The sequence below is a fragment of the Pyrgilauda ruficollis genome, unplaced genomic scaffold, assembly GCF_017590135.1.
Source record: "Pyrgilauda ruficollis isolate IOZ18807 unplaced genomic scaffold, ASM1759013v1 scaffold6, whole genome shotgun sequence".
In the NCBI taxonomy this organism is placed as follows: Eukaryota; Metazoa; Chordata; class Aves; order Passeriformes; family Passeridae; genus Pyrgilauda; species Pyrgilauda ruficollis.
This window is the reverse complement of record NW_024527710.1, coordinates 8,064,887-8,087,597: the sequence shown is the minus strand read 5'-3', so window position 1 is coordinate 8,087,597 and position 22,711 is coordinate 8,064,887. Positions and strand designations below refer to the sequence as shown.

The following is a 22,711-nucleotide window of genomic DNA, read 5'->3' as shown; positions in this document are numbered from 1 at the left end:
TTGAATCCATTCCCTCCTAACTGCATATGAAATGTTTCCAAGAGTGGTTAAAAACCACACAGGTTATTAATTATCGCTCTGTGTCTGGAAACCTATGACTGAATTTCACAGGAATCTCAAAGAACAAAGTCCAAATCCTCCCATGCCACCACATCCAGTTTAAATACTGCTACCAGTACATGCTGGAATTATACTTTCAGCTGGATAAAGCACACTTGTTCACTTTTAACATCTGAAAGTTTATCCACAGTGCCTGATCTTTATGTAGACCAATTCAACACCACCTGCCAGTGCACTGCAAGGCAGGAAAATCAGTAGGAAGATGTTTTTAAATCAAAGAATTAACCTGGGAACGTGCCAGGATACCAGTTCCATTATTTAGTGGTCACAATTAGTCTTTATAGCAAAGTTGATTTTGTGTTTAATATTACTGTTCCTTCCTGCACGTATTCAAATTAAACAATGTATCTGTATTGGTTTATATTGTTACACTTTTCAACGAGCACCTTCTAAAAAACACATAATACACATATTTTAAGTCCCAATATTTCTACACCTACAGTATATATTGCTGGTTTTTTCAGTTCAAGAGTCACATAATGTATTATCCAGCTGTAATTTCTCATGAGATTGCTTAGTTCAGTACACAAATCTGTCAGAGTAGCAGTGTTCTCTGCCAGTTCTCCGCCCAAAACCATCCTCAGACCTTTTACCTTACCCCCTTTCATTTCAAGCTTCCCGTTTTGCTTTTTTGACCCTTTACTCCAGTCCATCAAGGGAGGTAACCACACAGAATTACAGAAGTCTTGTTTCTAAGGTACTTTCAGAGACCATCCAGTTCAGCCTCCCAACATGAGGTCAGGTCAGCCATGGCTTTGCCCAGCTGAATCTTCACAACATCCACAACCTCTCTGTGCTAACTCACCCTTCTTTGCAAACACTTCTCCTCATGCACAGCCTGAACCTCCCAAGCCACAACCTACAGCCAATGCCTCTTTCTGCCACAAGAAGTTTACCGTAACCACCTCTGTGACTGCATTCCAAACAGCTGCAGCCTGCTGTTACATTTCTGCCTTTTAAGGGCAAGCAAGCCCAAATCTCCCAACCAGCTCTCTCACAGGAGGTGTGCCCTCAGCCCTGACCATCTTGGCAACCTCTCCCAAAATCTTTATTGAAGGGGAAGGCCAAATGCCAGACACAGTTTTGGTAGGGCTTCAGCAGTACCAAAGAGAAATTATAACAGTATTGCTCAGTCTGCTGATCAGACTCCTCCTCATGGAACTGAGAAGGCAGCTTGTCTTATTTATTGATGGTGATGGCACTGGTGCCCATCATCACCTCCAGGTCTTTACAGCAGGGCTGCTGACCCTCTTGCCAGATCCCAGCCGCTATGGATAGGATGCTGTAAGGGAAGGCACCAACTGTACTTCTACCTACAAGTGTATAAAGAGCATACACTGGTACCAGTAATAGAGCCAGATTTTCTTGAAACATACTATACCCTAGGTGCTCAGAAAATTAATCATAAAAATTACAGTTCTGGGCTTTTGAGAAATGGTTTACTGTGCAATCATGTCTCTCCTGAATATTAGATGTTGCTTTTGATCTTTTTTGCTACAACATGATCAGTAACACATTTCCATAATGCAGACAACCAAGATACACCCAGAATTGCAGAACACAGTACTACAAAATTTAATCAACTCTTTTCCCCTTTTTCACCAGTGCTGTTCTTCTCTGTAGCCAACTCTAAGGGTCCTAAGAGTGGTTACAGCAGACAGAAGTGAGTAGCACTCCAGTCAGTCAGCAAGAAATGCTTTATTCTCCTGTCAATGCATGTATCTATGTAACAATATATTGCTAACCACTTTAGAAGGGATTTGCTTCATAGAAAGCTGCATCGAATATATGTAGCTCTTAAGCTTTTTATCCATCTCTTTGTCATCTTTGGGACCATGATTTTCTTTTATTTATAGATGACTTGTGCACTACTTTTGTCTACATTCTGGTTTGTTTGTTCTTGTTAATCGCAGATGAAACCTCCAGTTCAAGTACAAACACTTAGACATTATATTCTCTGAGGCCAAGATACTGCAGGTTACTGAATCTGCTGATGTTGAACAAAGAATCTATTAATGTTTGATTCCTTAAAGCAGTCATCCTTTTTCTTCATATTAATATTTTATGGTCTGCCTTTCTGTCCTCACTTATTTCACAGTATTAGAACCAAAAAAGACTTGTCTCCTGTCCACCACAGACTACTGTATACTAACCAGTGTTCTATATGAAGTTTAGTGACTTTACAAAATTTATAGCCTTTAAGCCCATACAATTTAAGTAATCCCAGGAACAAATGCAGAAGCAGCAAATCATACTTATCCTGGGTCAAGCACATGGCATGCCATTTGCTAGCCTCCCAACAGGCACACAAATTTGGGAACTCCCCTGCCTATCCAGGCAAGCCACTAGCTCTGAGGCCTGAGGAACAGAGTGACTTTATGTCCTTGTGTTCAGTTCAATGCTGTACTAATTCCAATATACCTGCATAAAACATATCTGGATTTGCAAGTTATTCCCAGCTGCAAAGCCAAGCAATAGGCTGGAGCAGCCAAACTTCCAATATTCACACAGGTGGTTTCTAATCCAAATACTTGACACAAAATCTGGCATCTCAAACACCTGCCAAGTCCAGATTTCTAATTACCTCACCCCCTATTGCTGGGAAGGGACAGATGCAGTAGCTCAGAGCGTGCCACAGGCTATCAGCACCCTTTCTCTCTGCAGCCTCCCAGGGACAAGGCTAGAGCAGGAGCACAAACAGCTCTGAGGGCTACAGGCATGTCCCTCCCATTTCTTTCTTCTCAGTTACCTTAAATTCTCTGTACAGATTTATTTGTCTTACTGCAAGAGTAAAGAGATAAAAGCATTTTTGTAGGGAATATTTATTTACAAAGTTTGCTTTTATTTACATATCAATTCTGCAGCATGGTAAATGCCAAGCAATTTTTAAGCAATCATCAAAGACCTTCTTTATAATGCAATAAAGCAAAAGCTACTTCTATGAAATGTAAATTCCTAAAAAATTAATTAGCACATTTTTCAACAACACCTATATGGGCTGGACCCAGCTGACTGTAAAAATATGTTAGTAGAACTATTACACTAACAAAAATGTCTAATGAAGACTAGTATTAAATAGCTATTTTTGAAAATGGGACTTAAACTTTAAAAATTAAACCTTCAGTATTCAGTCATGCCCAAACTTAAGCTGACCATGACTTTCTGAGACTGCCTTACAACAGTGGAGCACATACAACAAATGCGTTCACCTGGCTTTACTTTCAAAAATAAACCAGAAAAGAATAGCAAGTTCACTCTTTTGTCAGAGGATGGCTCCATGTAGTTTCTTTTTAAACAAACACAAGGGTTTATACAAAAATTATTTGTAACTTCAACTAAGATTGGAGGCCTAGTATTTTTAATGCAATCTCAGTCTTTATCTCGTTCTTATGGTAGGTTCTTCCATTATTTGTAAGTCATTTTCTGCAAATGTTTATAATCTACAGAACATTGCATCAATAAATCTGAATGTTAAATGTATATTATCAGTAGATATCAGCACCAAGAGGCTGTGTAAAGCAAAAAAGATCATAATGCCAATCTGTCACTCAGTTTTTAGAACTTCAGCCTCTCAGTGGATCTTACGTAGAAAAACAAACTCTCCAGTGCTTTTGCAAGGTCTTTCACAATCCCAAACATACATATATAAATAAATATATATATATATATATATATATGTATGTGTGTGTGTGTTGCTCTGTGTGTAGACACGTATGCATAAAAGGCAACTTTGAAACCAAGGCAAAAATTAAAAGTTCATTTAGCAGAGATAATGAAGCCAGATTTCTCTTCTGACACCTTCAGATGGAATAAGTAACAGTAAGAGAAACAATGGAACAACTCCAATTACACAGTAATATGTTTAAGAAAAAAACCTCCAAATTAAGAGAATCACAAAGCAGGCAAGAGCCGAAAGATTTCATTCTAAAGAATTTTACATTATCAAATATATGAAATCTAGTAGAGTTTGCATTCTGTCTTGCACCTTTTAACTTCCTGTTTTACGTTTCATGGAAAACAAACTTCCTTTTTAAATCATCCATTTTCTCTCGTATTTTCATGAATGTTCAATGTGCCTGTCACCAAAACTGTTAGAGTACTTTGAATGAGAACACCACGGTGTAAGGTGTGCATATGCAGATGTTCATTGCTCAGCTACAGTGGATCCCCACTCATAAGTGGCGCTCCCATACACTACTACAATATAAGGGACCAAAACCATCGGCACTGGATTTTTGTACAGCAGGAATATCAAAGTATTTTAATAGACGTACCACAATGCTCTTCTACTTGCATCACCATATAGTTCAGCCCTGGGTTTGGAGTTAGTAATACCCAAAAGTGCATGATGGCAATTGAGTACGCTGGTCCTCTGCCCAAGGAAACTAAGGAAAAAAATATTTTCTTTCTGCATTTTAAGACTGGTGTGTCTGTTGCAATTTTTCTACGTGTACTCTGTAGAGGCTATACAGTACAACAGAATCTTACTGCAAAACTCAGAGTATGTGTTGACTGTGGTTAGTGTACTATTCTTTATGGCTGCTGGTCAACTGAGATTTCATGGGCATAAGCTTTTTGTACTTCAATGTCCTACTTCCTAGAAAAACAAACCTAGCAAAAAAAAAAAAAAACCAAAAAAACCCAAAAAGCAAACCCTCAAAAGGCCCTAATCAAAACACCAACCCAAAACCCTGCATTTCTCAACCCTGGGATGAATGCAGCAAACACACCCATCCCAGCTCATGAATACCTAAGTCACTCTGAAATGAAACATTTCCATTTCAGTAAATACACTGCACAGTAATACACTGAACTTTCACAGAGAGCTGCTCAGTGACTGCAGCTGTGTCTCATCCCAGAGTCCTGCGCTGCGAGGCGATGATGCAGCATTGAGCGATGCGCTGTGCTCCCGGCTGGCACACGGACAGACAGACGGACACCAGGGCAGGGGCAGCAGGAAAGGGCAGCTGTGCCGGGCTGATGGCTGAGCAGGAGCAGCATTCACCCACTGCCTGCAGCCCCTGACCCTCAGCACCCGCAGCCTCTGCTCAGCACCGCAGCACTGCTGCCTTCCCGCAAGAGCTATACCTTAGGTGCTCAGAAAATTAGCCCTGCAGGCTACAGGGAAGCCATGCAAACTCTGCTAAAACACGATTACTGACAAGAACATGGGAGTGCTGATGGCTCCCCACAGGCAGAAATTCCTGGGGTCTTCCACTTATCTCAAGAACGTGCGGTTTCTTGTTATTCAAAAACTTTTGCTACTGATCTTATGGCTGTAAAAATATGTTGACCATGTATGGGCCACTGCATCTTCAGTAAAACCACCACTGCACAAGAGGTTTTCAGTGGAGAGTGGAGGATATTGAAAGGTTATATAGACTGAATTTAAGACAATGGCATAACCAAGCACAACATGAACTGGTAAGGTTATATTATAGGCACCTCAGGAGTACAATGAAAAAGTACAATGAAAGTCTGGAGTTTCGTTTTGTGGTTTTCTGTTTGTTTGTTTCTAAATAAAACATAACAGATCTACTGATCTCTGACATACACATTAACCCTTACAGACTAACCACATACATGATATGTCAAAATTATTTTCTACTGGAACCTTATTCACTCCACTGTAAACTGACAGTACCTTACTGTAACTTACTGTTTGAAATCTTTTCTTTGAACAAACAAATAGTTTTGACTGTACATACACAGTAGAGCTATAAAGGTAAGCAAACCCAAAGAGAAATATAGGATAAAATGCATAGGATAAACTTCAACAAGAGAGATCCTGAGCGGGAATACTCTAAGTAGATGCCAAGCCTGGAAATGCCTCCGTCAGCTTGTTGGAAGGCTGTTATATGAAAAAGACCAGACTAAAACAGCATTAAATATTAAATTTTAATAACTGTTGTACAAAACCACAAATGAAAAAACCCAACTAAACAACCAAATAATATATTTTAGTTTGGTAAAAGACACCGTTTTCCCAAGTTTATTCATCTGGAGAGAAGTATTTTGCAAGGTGGTTTATTTACTTGCACCACCTAGTGGGGTTCAGTTTCATCTACCAAAATAGAGGTCAGTCAGTTGTGTTCCTACCTCATGACGTTAGTGACAGAGTGCATTTTCTCACAATATAGTGTTTCAAGCCTCCACAACCCACTAATAGCACCACACTGCTAAGTTCCCACACATCTACAAAAACACAGCACAACAAATGCAAGACAACAATACTTATTTTGCTTGTATTAAGTTCTGCAGGAACTTAACAGAGATGTCACAGAAAACTGTTTCATAAAGTGGTGTTTATGAGTTTCAAATTCCAAGTACATGTCAACAGTACCCTGTCAGTGCACACCATACATAAACTCCAGAGTCTGAACAGATTGTTAGGTGGTAACACGGCCGCACACTGAGATTTGGAAGACTCCTGCTGGACTTTTGAATCAAACCCCTGGCAGAGGCAGGCACACAGTGCAAACAAAGGGTTCTGCCTGCAGGAATGAGGGCTCATCAGACATCAGCAACCACTTGTGACACAGCCCAGATGCAGCAGAGCAAGCACCTCCACCGCCTCTGTCCTGGCTCCAGGATGTTCCACCACAGTCTATGCTCATTGCCTGGCTGCTTTATAATTCTCTGCCCCAGCACAAAACTACTACATGAAGCCCAGCCACACTGGAAAAGTTTATCAGGTCAAACCCCAACCTAATAATAGACAAGAATTAATTAAATATGCCATGCAAGGCATAACACTAAACTGATCTTGTCCAGATTGCATCCCTTTCCTAATTATTCCTAGGGAAGAACTCACTGGAGTAAGCAGTCTGTTGCATTTGATCTGGAGCAGAAGTTGTGCTATAGAGGCACTACAGAACATTTTTTAGATGAGGAAACTAAACAAGGATCAGTGCCAAAGTGCCTCTAAAAATTCCATGTGAATTTTGCAGAGAAGGGACCTTAAGCATTTACAGAAATTCACACCACCATTTCTTCTTACAAAACTCATCATTTCATTATTTCAACCTAATCAGTTTCAGTTCTCTCTTCCATACAGATGTATATTTGTAACTCTGACAACAGCAGAGGAGAAAAGACGCTGTACCCACTTTACAATGCTCATCACAATGTTTCGTTTGGATTCACAGGAAGACTTTGGGGAATGATGCAAGACTTTTTACCCTTCCATAAACTTCCACATGAGACCAGAGGAGAGGAAAATACTTTTGTCACAGTGGTTTATAAAATCACCAAAATCTGTTTGCTCAGAAACAATGGGGTTTTTTTCCAAAAGAAACAGATGCCAGTAAGAACTGCTGTGACACGCAGCAAAGCCCCAGGCTGCAGCTCTGTCTAGGACAGTTAAGTACCATCTCCTACTACACAGAATCATCTTCTAACAATGGGAGAGGATAACTGTGCTGCAGCCAAGCACACAACAACACAGTCCTTTGAAGAGAAGGCAAGAATTGAATCGGACTGTATTACAAAGAAAGCATAAAGTGTTTGTTGTTTTCCTTTTCATACTCAAACTTTTAGATTGTTTCAATCCTCATTTGAAGCGGTTTTCCAGGACAGATTATTAAAGTGATTTTTTCATAGTTTTCTTATTTGGTTATGGTTGCAACACGGGGCATTTTGCTCTGTGGGGACTAAGATCAAATTTAAGACAACAGCTACACAGTAATTGGGAAAGAAAAGATGCTTGCCATTTTATCCCATGAACATTCAATGCTCACCCACATAAAATCTAATCCTGCACAACTACGAAGCAATATATAGGCAAAACACCAGACTTACCCAATACCAATGCACTGCAGAATGCTGACTCCATTCAGAAAGACAAAAAAAACCAAAAGCAGTATAAAAGCTCAGCCTTTAAGTTAATCACTGATATCACAATATAGGTTCAGATACAAAGGCACAGGTGACAGACTGTACGTTATTTTAAGTAAAGGTGCTATGAATGGGCAGCTCACACCCCTAAACTTACCAATGTAGCTGTTTCCTGAAATGTTTGTCTATGAATTTTAAAGCTCTCTTTGCTATTCCTGTCCTGAAGGGCAGTGCTGTGTGGTGATGGAGAGCTCACAGTAGTGTCACTGTGGGACCACATTTATTAGTAGGACTTTTGGTCATGTTTGTACCATAAAGGACATTTTCAGAGCCCACTCTTCTGCATAGATTAAGACTGCAGTTGCTCAGAAAACCAATTGCAAAGGAAAAAAAAAAAAAAAGGTAAGAAAAAAAACCCCAACAAACAACAACTCATAAAACTTTCAGTCATTTTTAATCAAATTCACAAAAGTATCTCCTTAATAGGGTCTAATGGGGACTAAACACTAAAACTTTATCAACAGTAGTCCTGTATTTAAATAAAGACAAGCTGCTGCTTATCAGGAATTTCTAAGATAAAAGCTGAGCAGTAATCATATTTGCCTTAAATTTCATTTTTATTTTTAATGCTTTATGAAATGGCCCTCATATTTTCTGTTACATTTCTGCTCTTTTTACTCAGCTATTTTCTAAAGCACTGGTGGTTGCTATGGTAACTTTGGCTTTTTTCCCCTCAATGTTCATGCAGGTTTTCATCAAACCCAATGACTTTTTTAAAATCTTATCTGCTCTATAACAATAGTTCTTTGACTAAGGTGCTGGATACTGTACCAGATGAGAATCCTGGTATTTCACAAGAGCAAATGAAAAAATTGTAAGTTTTGCTAAATTCTGAAAGCTAGAAATTAAAGTGGGAGTTTTTAGGGGGTTCATTTGTTGTTTTTAAACGTCTGAGTACATTTCTTTCTTCCTTTCAATCTGCATATTGTGCTGTTGAAAGATAAAGCCAATTTTTTAAAATAGCAATGCTTGAGGAACAGAAGACCTTGTGTGGAAACTTTTTGAAAGAAAAGTAATTACTGCTGCTTCAGCTAGACTAAGCAGGACACAACTAAACTAAATGAGAACTGTGTTATTTACTGCATTCTCACTATGGATTAGCATCATTCCAAATCTTCCTGTCACAGAAAAAAATCCTTCTGGTCACTTTAATCCAGTATTTTTTAAGATCAGCACACAGTCTGCTAACAAGTTGATTTGTAACCTACAGGAAACAAACTGCATATGCCAACAAACAGATGACATATATGCAAAGGTTTGAGCCATTTCCAGAAAACACTCTTCCCTAAGAGTCTAGTTTAAATCTATTTTTCCAAAAATATTTAAGTTTAGGGCTAAATTTTTCCATGTGGATTTGGTCTTAAAGGTTTGCTTTCCCTTGCATTAATGCAAAGGAGATGCACTCTTGATATTTTCTACAGGACAAGGTTATCTTTTTCTGCTCCAGATAGGAATAACCTTTCAGGAGAAATTACTACCTTATTCACCAAAAGTACCACACACAGCCATTCAATCAGACTGAGCTGGTTACATGACACAAAATTAAATGAACATACAGGACTGAACATTCAAAAAAATAAATCCACACCAAACTTTTGACAATAAAGAGATTAACTACTTCACTCCCTAAACGAGGGGCAAAAGTAGCATTACTGTACTGAAGTTTTACTCCAAGATAATTACCTGAATCTGGCCCCTGACTTGTAATGTTTACAGGCAGGGCCGTGCTGGAGACAGTTTGATCCAGCTCAGCAGAGAGGGCTATGGAAATAACCCTTGCTAAAATTAATTACCTCTAATGGTGTCATTTTCTTAAGCAGCATCAAAAACATGAGCAAAATGAAAAGGGCTTTACAAGCGAAGAAAATTACTGTTCTGCAGAATTCAATTCCAAAAACTATTTTGTACTACTTTCTTTGGGAATTGGTTGCATTCAATACCCATTTGCCTTGACAGTAATAATTCATTTTTTTTGGTTTTTATTATGGTTATGGAAATTTGCCTTAATTTCAGGTTTTATAATCAGAAGCACACTTTTTTTTTTTAGCAGACAACTAACCTGCATATTGCTCTTATTCTGATTATATTGATTTCCTGATTCCCTCCTCTCCTAGTAACTTTTTTTAATTCCATATGTAAGAAGCCTACCTAAAAATTACACTTCTATTTTACAAGGACAGGTGAAAATAAATAATCTACAATTTGCTTCACTTCATTTCAGCAATTTTTTTCTATTCGAATTTCTGGTGAAGTTAGCTTTATTACATAATTATTCTTTTTACAATTCTAATTACATTTAACAAAATAATCTGATTACTAGATGAGCACAGTAGGCATAAAAGGCATTAATACATTAATTATTCCCTGTTTCAATTTGCATTACCCTAGTTTTACTGAGACTTCAGTTTTTACCACGTGATGGTTGCATATTCATTTGGCACATTAAAGATGGTTGGATTTCCTCAGTAGGTGGGATCTCCTTTCCAATGATATTTGTATCAGCCACAATTTTTACAGCTTTCTCTTATGCTCACAGCAAGATACAGGCAATAGTCACACAGCAATTAGGTCTCTTCCATAGCTGCATTTTATGATATAATTACCAAGATGTAAAATGAGCTTCCCCTCCCCCCACTTTTTCTTTCCAGTCTCAATGTACCTCATAAAGGACTTCATTTTACACCCAGAGAAAGCAGAAACACTTAGAAACTGGTTAGAAACAATTACCTAGGCTATCTAAAAACTCAACTAAGTACTTCCTCGGAGATGTACTACCATAAATAAATACCACATCAAACTACTAATCACTATTATTTTAAAACATCTCTTGCATCTATTATTTTCATCCATAAAACTCACATAAATGTACACAAAATTCAATGCAGTGATAATGATAATCTTTTAAGAACTGCACTGTAATTTTAAATGTTTTATATTTACTATTATCTGAATTTAAGAACAGTCATAATACGGCACAGAATTATGAACTGGCTCATGCATACTCTCCCATAGTGTTAAAGAAATAATTATGTTTGCACAAAACCTCAATGGTGCAATATAATAAGAATTTTGTGACCAGAATGGAATCCCTATGTTTGCAGAACATGTACAGCTACATATAAAAATGACTTTTCCTTCTTCCATACTCCACCACCAACTGGAAATGTGTCCTCATGCATGACCTTTCCACAGGTTCCAGCGCTGCTGGAAGCACCCCCAAGAACAACAACTGGAGAAGCTGTTTTCATGGCACAGCTGCTCGTTAGTAACTGAACAGACACACCACATCAATACAACCATTATTACTATAAAATATTTAGAGTGACTGATGTAAACCATCTTTGAATCTATGGCATGAGAAGTCTCCCTGCCACACCTAGCTAATATTTTCTCTTGTCCTTCCTAAATTACTTTATAACCCACAGATTAATAAAGAGCCTAATATTTTTCAGTAGCGCCACTGGATTTGCAAACCACATAGAAATATTCTGATTTAAGGACAATTTTCTATCTAACCACATTTTTTGTGTGCACACAGTTTCCAGTTTTAAAACATTACAGCAGAGTGCAGATTTATCCATTTTAGGGATATGCCATATATTTTTATGGAGACATCCATAAGCACCTAATAAGATAGAAGTCAGCTCAGAATATTTTGTAATAAAGTACCTGTTAGTAAAAACTATATCAGAAGAAAACCACACACAAAGGAAAAAGGAACAAGGGCACTCTATTTGACAGCTGAGAAAGAAACAGAGGTTACGTCCTCTATGGCTGAGATTTAGAGCAGTTTCACTTAGTGGCTGTTCTGCTCCAATTCCCCAGCTAAAATTTAGACCTACAGCAAGAAGTCTTCATTCCTATTTTATTCTAGCAGGAAGTCATGGTTCAGACTCCTAAGTAACCAACAGAAAAAAAAATACTAGCCAGTGGGGAATTATGAAGCTTAAATATTATGTTACAGTTAAACTGAGATAAACCTAGGAGCAACTACAGGTTCGCTATATTCTCCCAAACTAAAAAGAGTTATAAATTGTTAACTATTCAGAGCTGTAACTTTTGGCCTACTATTTCAAACACAAAAATACTACTGAAATATTAGAGCATGTCTATGGTAACTTGTCTCACTTGCAGATTACACAGGACCAGGGATCATCTCAGAATACAAGTAACCCTTTCTGATTTTTATCTCACTCCAATTATTTAATACAACTATAATATTATATGCACTATCCTACCTGTCAAGTTTAAATAACTGCTGTGGAAAGAGAAGAAAAACATACTCTTATCTACTCCTTTCAACCAGCTTACACTTAGGTACACTTTCTGATGGCACAGAAGATCTAACCATTCCTATCCTTCAGAGCCACTGTGCTGCTTGGGAGGAAATTCAGATGGATAATCTGTCTACAAGCCAAATTTGGCCCCAGTTTTGGAAAGCTTCTGCCAGCAGAGCAGGGGCCCTGGACTGCAGTTGCAGAAAGGCAGCCATGGGGAGAACATATTGGCACCAAGCAGCCCCAGCCTCCCGTCCGCCCGAGAGCCCGGGTGGGGTCTGAGCAACCTGCAGCGAGCGGTGCTGCTCAGCCTGACAGCCCAGCCACAGCCCAGCCCTGCCCCTCTGCCACAGAGCCCTCAGAGAGGAGCACACAGTGCACACACTGCTCTCCTTCCAGCGCATCCCCTTCCCCTCCCAGCGAGGGCAGCAGATCTGCCAGGACAGCCGAGTGCAAGGGGCGAGCCCGGGAACTGCTACGGCGCAGCCACGGCGTCTGGGAGATGCATTTCTGTGGCCTGCTCTGACAGCCACCTTGGCCTTCCTGAGCTGGAGAAATGCACCCAGCTTTGGCCTAAGAACATTCAGTGTCCCAGGACAGCAAACCCACGTGCAGTAATGGCTAACTTGATGAGGGCACTCAGATTCCTGATGCTACATGTGAATTCAAACGCTTTTCAGAATAAGTACAAGAGATAACCCACTTCTACCAAGTACCTTCCACACATTCTGACGCTGTATGAATCCAAGCATCTGTCATTTATCACTGACTGCTGAAAACCCAACAGACTAATGAACAATTTTAAATATTGAGACATGAAACATAAGATCAATTTAAAGATTATCATCTGTTGAAGATTAATCCGAAAGATTAGCAGAGCTTTTCCTTACCCTTCAATCAGTGTCTAAAAATTATACCAATACACTAGTATTATTCTGTCTCTTCCTCTGCATCTGGTCCCTCCAGAATTGACTTTTTTGTATGTTTTTCACATAGCAATTACACAGAGAATTACACAGAAAGTACCACTGTAAAATTAAAAATCCAGCAACAGAAGGCAGGAGGAAAGTGCAACATTTTTAATTGTTTCAATTTCTGATAAACCATTCCCTTAGTACTGGTACATCAGCTACACTTCAGTAACTTTTTTAACCAGTAGGAAGAGAAATTTAAAATGGCTGTCATATAATTCAAGGAATTTATGCTAAAGCAACTTTGAATACCAATGCCCAACAATTATTCTTCCCTTCCCTACAGGAAAGGAGATTCTAGCCTCCATTGTGGTCTTGCCTTCTCCTGGGAACTGCTGGACTGAACTATTCTTGTTTCAACACTTGGCTGGGGTGGGAAAAAGACACATTCTCCTTCTCCAAACTTGCTTCTAAATTCTCATTCCTGCCTGTCACCAAAATGCTGTTCAAGTAATCCAGCGCTCTCACTAATTTCATGTCATATGTACAAAGTGAAAGGGGAATTCCCTAAACATCTCATGGTTTCAATCTATATATTTTGGGAGCCCACTGATTTGAACCATTCCTGCATCCATAAGAAATACATAAATATTTTGGTTGCATACAAAATAGTAATTTCAGTTTGCAATAAATTCTGGTGCTACATTACAGAATATGAACACATCTTCACACTTATACCCAGAGCAGCAACTCCCAGTTCATTTTGTGAAAGAGAAATCCTGCCTGTCTTTATGTTCCAGATTAGCTCTGATCTCTGGGCAGATGACTAAGGGGGTTTCAACCTTTTCTTTTCTTTTTCAATATCATATAAACTTGTGCCCAATTTAACGGGCAGAGCAGAGGTGGGCTGTCACCACTCTGTAAAATCTGAACATCCACAGTTGCCATCCCAGGAATCTCCAAATAGTAAACTGGAGCCAAATGCATTAAGTTTACTAGGATTCAAAAGATACAACATATCCAGCCCCTGAACAGGTATTCCTCCAGCTCCCTATGTATCCTGCTTTCACCCTTTCTTTACTTGCTCTACTTCAAGGGATACAAAAGACTATTGTGCTTCATTATTTCTTGTTTGTTTCTCCTGGTATTTATCAATAACAAACCCTTCATGCAATCAGCTTCTGCCTGCAAAAATGCTGAATAAACCCCATTTTGCAGTAAATTCTTTGTTTACAATATTACTCTCTTTTCCTGAAAGATCAATCTCACCACAGAGTTAATATTTTGTCATCCTACAAATTTTATAAAATAATCTTAATAGTAGCTTGGGCACTTCAGTAGATATACTCAGCATCTGTTTCCATAGATTTCTGATACTTTTGACCAAACACATAAAACAATCTCGTTTTATAAAGTAATACTAAACAGTGCTCAGCATGCCATCTGTAAATCCAGTGCTTTATGTGATCAGAATTGCCTTTTGTAATCACCTCTAGTTTTCTTTCCATCCTTTGATGCAGCTGTGACTTTCTTGCTCCCCTGAGAGCAGAAATTTGCACTGGTCTATTCAAACACCTAGCTGGATAGAAAAGAGATGCCTGGCAATAATGCAATGCTTTTTTTTTTTTTTAGAGTTCAGCTCTTCTTTCACAACTAACATTTCACTTCTTTGCTACGGAACTAGGTCTCTCAGTATGCCCACTGAGCAGCATAACCTCTCTGAGCGTAGCAGAGCCTTCAGAAACAAGCAGGGACACATCTCAATCTTCCAGATCATCATGCAGCTCACCAAAACCAACAGCAGGGCTTCAGGGACTTGCATTTCAGTAGTAAATGTAACAGCTCTATGATGAGAGCTTTGGTCCAGCAAACACCTGACTTGAGAAAGATCCCTCCTATTGAGAGGGCTGGAATGTGTAGACCAAGATCAGTTTATGATCTTTTAACCATTGTTATATAAATACATTGTGAAGGCACTTCCCTGCACAGCTTTGGGCAAGACATGGATTTTCAGAGGCAGAAATTTCTGACCATCCAGAAGGTCATCCCTCAGGTGCTCAAAAAAATCAAGGGTAAGTTTTTTGACAATATGAAAACCAGCAAAGACTAAAAGCATTTACATATGGCTTAATGCCATATTTTTAAAAAGCATTAATGCTGCTTGAGCCTTGGAAATTTAACAGTTATGTGCACAGATTCATTTCTAGGGCATAACAAATGTTAATGTGAGCTTGGCCTCTAAATTCCAAAGACCTAAGAGTTCCACAGTCACTGCTTCCAGAAGTCTGCCTCTCTTCACCCCTGTTTTTTCACTCTGCTAGAAATCACACAAGAAGGGTATCCTAACAAACATCAACAGCAGCTCTGGTACTCCTGACAGGAAGCAAATAATAGTAATACAGTTTTATTGAAATTCCCATGTTATCTCACAGTGCTGAAAACATGCCAAAATTACATGAAAATATTTCCTGGTCAGACTCATGCCAAATACTACAGCTGTTTTCATGGTCTTCTTCAGCAGCAATATAGAGCACACAGCTACAGAAATACCACTAGGAACAGACATTAATTTTTATTTAGCACCTGGGCAGCAAAGCAAGAAGATCAAGCCAGGACCTCCATATAAATAGCACTAGAAAGAATAACAAGCACTTCAGGAGACTGCAATTATAAAGCAGCCTGCTCAACTGCAAAAATAATAGCAGGTAAAGATCACACAGGGAGAAGAGATGAAGAAGAAATAATGAAACAAAATAAGAATTTTACATAGGAAGGTATAAAAAGGAATGAATAAAGGAGAACAAAATAAAAACCCTGTATCAAATATCCTGTGATATCTAGATATTCTCAAGCTGTCTAGATGATGTTAAAATCTACTAGATATACTTAAGATCTCCCACTAAATCTGCCATGCAACAATGTTAGACTGCCTAACAATGTAGGTGCCCAAGCCAACTGGCATATCTAAGTCACTTGTGAAGAATGTAAAGGTACTGAACTCGATTCAAAAGCTGAATCCAATACAATACTGCCACTGACTTGCATGTGCTTCATGGTGCCTCTACAGACCAAGAGGTTTCTTTGCCAATTAAAATTATACCTAGAAATAACTAACTATATATAGGTTCAACAAAGCAGTGCTCTACTGAAAACGTGAAATGATAGAAGCACAACAGTTGAAGGTTTCTCATAGAAAAAATACAGGATCACACACAGAACAAAAATTTGGAGGAAGAGGGGGGAAAAAATCACCAAAGAAAATCTGAGTCAAGAGCTACAGTTTTGAAACAAAAACTTTTTTTTTTAATTACCAAAAAACCCCAACATCTGTTAAAATGCATGATCAAAAATCCTTTCAAAGGAACAAATAATAAATTGTTCAAAGCTGCTTTTTAAAATACCTTGCTAAACAGAGTATGTAATTAACAAGCATAGCACTTTAGTGTATTTAAAATCTTCCCAACACAATTTATACCTGCACTTCCTTTCGATATTGTCAGTCATCCTTATTTATTTTATACCAACATTATACTAGTGACATTGTGCCCTCCTATGTATTTTTTCCTTCTGTAGTCTTAATAATAATAATTTCAGTTGTATTACTCTGAAAAATTCTTTTACACTAGCAGGTGTAGGAGCGTGTGTGTATATATCTGTGTATATATTGACCTATCTTTATGCAAGCAAACAAAATATATTTTATAAATAAAATATATTTTAGGAATAAATACTTGAAAATACTTTAGGAAATCCAGCAATAATATTTAACAGCAAGTACTGGCTCACCCATCTTCTTTAATTACTTGTAGGCTATTAAAAAGCACATGGACTACAAAATCCAAACTTAGTGGAAAATAAGATAAAAACCCTCCCATTGTCCCGCTGAATTTCCACCGAACAAGACCAAGTGGAACTCTCCGTTTCCACGCCCGCCTGATTCTGAAGGGATCCCGCAGAGCGGGGCGTGGGGCGGGCACGGCGGGGCCCCCCCGCTCCCGGTCCCAGCCTGGTCATGGTTAACAGTCCCTGTCCCGGTTACAGCCACTGTCACTGTCTCAGCCCCAGTCCCTGTCCCGGTCTCTGTCCCGGTTACAGTCCCGGTCCCGGTTACAGTCCCTGTCCCAACCCCGGTGCAGGTTCCTGTCCCGGTTACAGTCCCTGTCCCAGTGTCTGTCCCAGCCCCGGTCCCTGGCCCGGTTACAGTCCCTGTCCCAGCCCCGATCCCTGTCCCGGTTACAGTCACGGTCCCAGCCCCGGTCCCTGTCCCGGTCACAGTCACGGTCCCGGTCCCAGCCCCGCCCGCCGCGCTCCCGCTCCGGCGCGCTAGCGCCACCTGCCGTCGCCGGCCGGGAGCAGCGGGACCCCCGCCAGGAAGCGGGAACTGTCCGGCACCGTGAGCTGGCAGAATCAGTCCTGAAAGCGACTTCTGAAACGTCAAAGAACTACACGGTTGTGGCACCCGGTACAGACTGAACGGGGATCTCGGGGAACGGGGAACAAACCCGGTCATTCTTAAAGGAAATCCCTCTGAGATGAGCAGCATCTACTTGCCAAATAAACAAATTACCTATGGGTTCATAAAGTGGATCCCCAAGGCTTCAGGACCATGCAACAGCAGCTTTAATTATTAAGCACATCAAATTGAAAATAGATGGTGGAAAAGAAGAAAGGACAGGAAAGAGATACCAACACACACATGCAAAATAGATGGAGAGAACATTAGCTAGTAATATTCTGAAAATGAACCAATTACTCATAATTAGCCTGTTAACAAGCATCCCTCCCAACACAAGTGACCACTTTATTTATTTTTAGGAAAACAGTCACTGCCAGTAGTGAAGAATCACAATTCTTCATAATAGAAGCATTAAATACAAAACCTAATTCTCAAAAGAAATAAAATTAGGATGGTTTTATATGATGATGTCTTTAATTCACTCCTTACTACCCTCAAGGGAAATATTCATCCCAATTTTTACCAACACTTTCTGCTGACACAAGTCTTTTCCTCATGACAAGAACTGAAAAGGAGAAAGTGTTCCAACCGGCTGCAGAGTTACAATCCAAGTTTAAAAGACACACACTCCTAATTTATTAGATGTTCCAAAACCTGGAAGGTTCCTCCTCCAAAGAAGCGGGATTTCTTCTACTCCTTAATGTTGACTTTTTGCACTTGCATGGGGATTTAGACAAAACACAATCATCTGAAGCCTCAGAACATCTAGACTGTCAGATTTTCTGCTAAAATTGGCAGCTACAGATCCTGTCAGGACTGAGGCAGCTGCAGAACAAGCCCTTTGAAGTGAACACAGCTTAGACTGAAACAGCTATGAAGAAAGGAAACAGCAGAGGAACTTTCTCTTTATTTTTTAAAGCTTTTACTCGCAAATATTCACCTACCACTACGTGGATAGAAAGAAAGCCTCTTCTCTTGGTTAATTAGTAGTTGTTCTCTGTATGAGTCTCAGCCCAAGCCAGAGGAAACTTCAAAGGCCTCACTCATCAAATGTCACGGCACGAGCTCCACGTGAAGCTGCCAGTTCTGATCTGGTTGCACAGCTATGGCTCACGCTGGGCCTGGGAGCAGATCTGTACAACCAAGTAATTGCTAAGCAATTGTGTAACAAAAGAACAAACTTCTATTGAGAAGATTTGGCAAAGTCACAGCAGTGGGCAAGATGAGAACTTGAACAGTCTGCCAGCAGTACAATCCTGCTAGATGTTCATGCCTCACATGACAGCATCTTCCTTACCCATAATCTGTGTAATCAGTGGTTTACCCCTTTTGTTCATTTGGCTTTTAATGTCCTTATCTGCGCCTGTGACACCTGCAGCTTTAAAACAAACAAATCAGATCTAACACAGACTACTTAAGACTGTGTCAGAGTTGAGGCCTGGATTTCATTTTCTGGCTATGCTCTGTAGCACAAACATTCTGTAGCATTCTACTGCCACCAGTATGTAAAAGGGGAAGAAAAAAGGTATCAAGCTAACATCGAGGGAAGACTAAAACAGAGGACATGATTCATAAAGGAATGAAGCCTTGAGACTTCATCAAATATTAAACCAATAACATCTTCACACTCAGTAACCAATGTAATATAAATGCTGATGCACTAGTAGCATATACTTGTGATCTATCAGATACCTCTCGGTCAATAAATCTTACAAACTCTTAAGGGCTCAAGTTCAATTCTCTATTTCTTTTTACTGCTTCATCAGGGTTTTTAAAACAATGCTGGGCATGAACGAGAGTAGTCATTACTATTTTGGAAGGATTATTTCACTTTTTTTGGTTTAGTTCTCTCCTAATGAAACAAAAAATAATAAACCAGGCTGTGATAGCCCCATCCTTCCCCAGCTGTTTTACCTCACAGTGTCAACAGCCATCACATTCCTAAAAGGCACCCCATGGTTTAACTGACACTGAGAGGGTTAAGAATAAGCACTCATATTCATTCATTCAGGAGTCATTCTTACATTATTTTGGGACAATCAGTGGTAGCACCTATTCAAAAATTATGTAATTTGTGTTCTGCCTCTCAACACCCTCAGAAATAGGTGTGTGTAATGTTCATAACATTCTTTAAAAAAAGAGAGTAATTAGTTCTTGTAGATCAGACACTCCAAAACTGCATTTTTAAAAGGCATTAACATTTTCATTTAATAAATTCACTTCAAATTGTAATTCTTATATTTGTTATAGCAAAACAGAGCTGTCATAACAAGAAGTACTAACCACAGAATTCTGCTTAAGGAATTTATTAAGCACTCCACATCACTCTCTGCTAGAGCTATACTACAATTTTTCAGTACTTTCTAAACAAATTCCATACTTCCTCCTCCATTAAAAATATATTGTCTATAAACTCTTCCTAAATGGTAACAAGATACTGACAACTTAAGTACTTTTTTTAGAAAATTGTATAAAGGAGAACTATTAAACCAGATATTAAACCAGCATGTCCCCACCCTTTCCAATTTCACAGACTTAAGTGGATAATGTAATACAGCTTTCATTAAATATCAGAACATTTCACAAGGATAATATTCCTCTCTGTGCATGAGTGCCCATTTCTCAACATGATTCCATGTATGCAGTGCAGTAGCATCAGGCACCAAAAATCTCTCCATTACTGACACCAAACTAACACACACAACAAAAAGAGCTGAAAATTCCAGCCAGTCATTTCCTGTTTCAGAACACTGAAGTCCTTCAAAATCTATTTCTCCTTTCGATTGTCCACAAATTAGAAACCCACATAGGTAAGTTTTCATCATGGTTTTTGACTAGCAAAATGTCTGTTACTTGCCAAGAGCTTTTTTATTCATTAGTGAAAAAACAAATTTAGTGTCACTAAGTACTGTTCTATACTAAGGAATCACAAAACTAGCTTAAGATTTATATGGTATGTACTAATGCATATGATCCAAATATAAATACAGTATGAAAGTAAAATATGAAATACACTAAACCTTGCAGGATGTTAATAATGACAAGGACCAGTTACTGTTACCTTTAAAATAAATAAAACTGCCATCCACTGGCTTGAGCAACAGTAAACAACAAGGCAGACAAGAATTTACATAAATTTATGTGTTGAAAAGTATTTAGTTCCTGATACAACAGAATATTTCAATCCTTTGTTTCCCCCTCCTACAGGGCAGTATCATCAAGTACAAAAGACACAGCAGAAATGGAAGTACAATGCTAAATAAATCCTACGAGCACAGAACAAGCACATCTTCCTTTACATCTTCCCAATAGGTGGCAACACAATCCCAAAAATACAAAGAAGTTTATACTTCTTTCTCCATCCACAAAGTAATGGAAGCCCTGTTACAACTTCAGTCAATGAATGTGCACCAGTAACTTTAATCAAATGAATCACTGCATCTAAGGAACAGAAATTCTCAGGACAGAATAATGTCAAAGGCCAGAGAATTCAGAGAACTGAAACAAAGCATTTATTAAAAAGCTAATTGCCATTGAACACCTAACCTAATGGCTTATACTCAGAGCTTATCTGGGGGGGCAAACTACCACAAGCAGGAATTGCAGTAACAAAATATCTGAGCACTAAATAAATGTTAAGGAAGAAAAAAAATTCTAAACTACTTCTGTTGTTGTTGACATCCACACCTTGGTCTTAAGCAGCACTTAATTTACAAAGGTTAGAAAAGGAGTGGGCACTTCTAAACAAAGTTTTCAGCTGACAACTTCATGACAGTAGGAGGTCCACATTAACTCCCTGATTCCTTGTAAAAAACGACAGGAAGTCAGAGATCTTTTTCCTCGGCAGTTAAACAACTGCTTTGTTTTTATGCACAAAGCTATACAACTCAGGTCTAAATAATGACCACTTACTTGCTTTCCAAGCCAGCCACGTCCCGGTCCAAGGAGAGCGTCTCTGCGGTGATCTCCACCTTCCTGACGCTGCCGAAGAAGTCTGTGATCAGAACGTTCTGAGGGTCTCGCTGGAACAGGTCCGTTCGGTGCCCAGGCGTGGAAACACACAAGCTTTTTGGACAGACCTGAAACTGGAAACCAAGACAGACAATCACATCCTGTCCTTCATTCAACACTCTTTACAAAGACCTTCCAGAATTAAACGACACTTAAAAAGAAAGGAAAATAATACATATAACCTGTAATGATTTCAGTACAAGCTCCACAGCTGAAAACAATGGTTGAAAAAATGCATTAAAATTCATAAACATCTTGATTAAGCATTTCTGAAAACCTTTTTCCTTACAATAATGCCACTGGAGTTTAAAAATGCTCCTGTGAAAGCCAACCATCCATTACATCTAACTGATAAATGCACAAATATATTGCTGAATATAGATGCAGCAATGCTGCTATAACCTTCCAGGAGTCACAAGTGGGCATAAATTCTTCGTGTTTACCAAAGGGAGGTATGCAAAATTCTTCATATTTACCAAAGGGAGGCATGCAAAATTAAACAAGCTTTGATAAGCAGTTACGTTGAAGGCTTCATAAAGAAGCAAAATTTTACATTTTGATGGGAAAAAAACCACAACAGTCTTGTTTCTAATTTATAGCCTACAAATTAATGCATAGCATATTCAAATACCAAAAATGCTTTATTTACATTAAATTCACAAACATCCTGTGGCACCTACAAACCTTATTATTAATTTTATCCATGTATTTTGTCTACATATCAGATCCCCTATATTCTGCACAAACTGCAACACCTGAAAGACAAAACCAGCACTAACAAAAGCAGAAGGAACAGATTTGTTGCAGCATTAAGAACACCTGACAAGACAGGATGTCTATAAAGTAATAGGCTTGTTATGCACCCAGCAGACACTGAAGGCAATATAAAAGCATGTTGGACACAAAGCCATTTTGCAGAAGTCCTACCACACTTGGCACAACACAGATCACCTGGTAACAGTGTAGGTTATGTGAGTCCTTCGCATTCCAGCCACACAGAACGTTCTACACAAGAGATTTAACGTACAGGACTAAGAATG

The 22,711-nt window shown here is 39.0% G+C and overlaps 1 protein-coding gene across 1 annotated transcript in view; it reads right to left on the bottom strand.

The window, feature by feature from the left end:
• Positions 1–22,711, bottom strand: part of PIGK (phosphatidylinositol glycan anchor biosynthesis class K) — a 64,314-nt gene that overhangs the window by 29,046 nt on the left and 12,557 nt on the right. Inside the window, exon 9 of the mRNA XM_041483480.1 lies at positions 21,573–21,745. Coding sequence (XP_041339414.1) covers positions 21,573–21,745 — 173 coding nt within the window. The remainder of the gene's footprint in view (positions 1–21,572; positions 21,746–22,711) is intronic.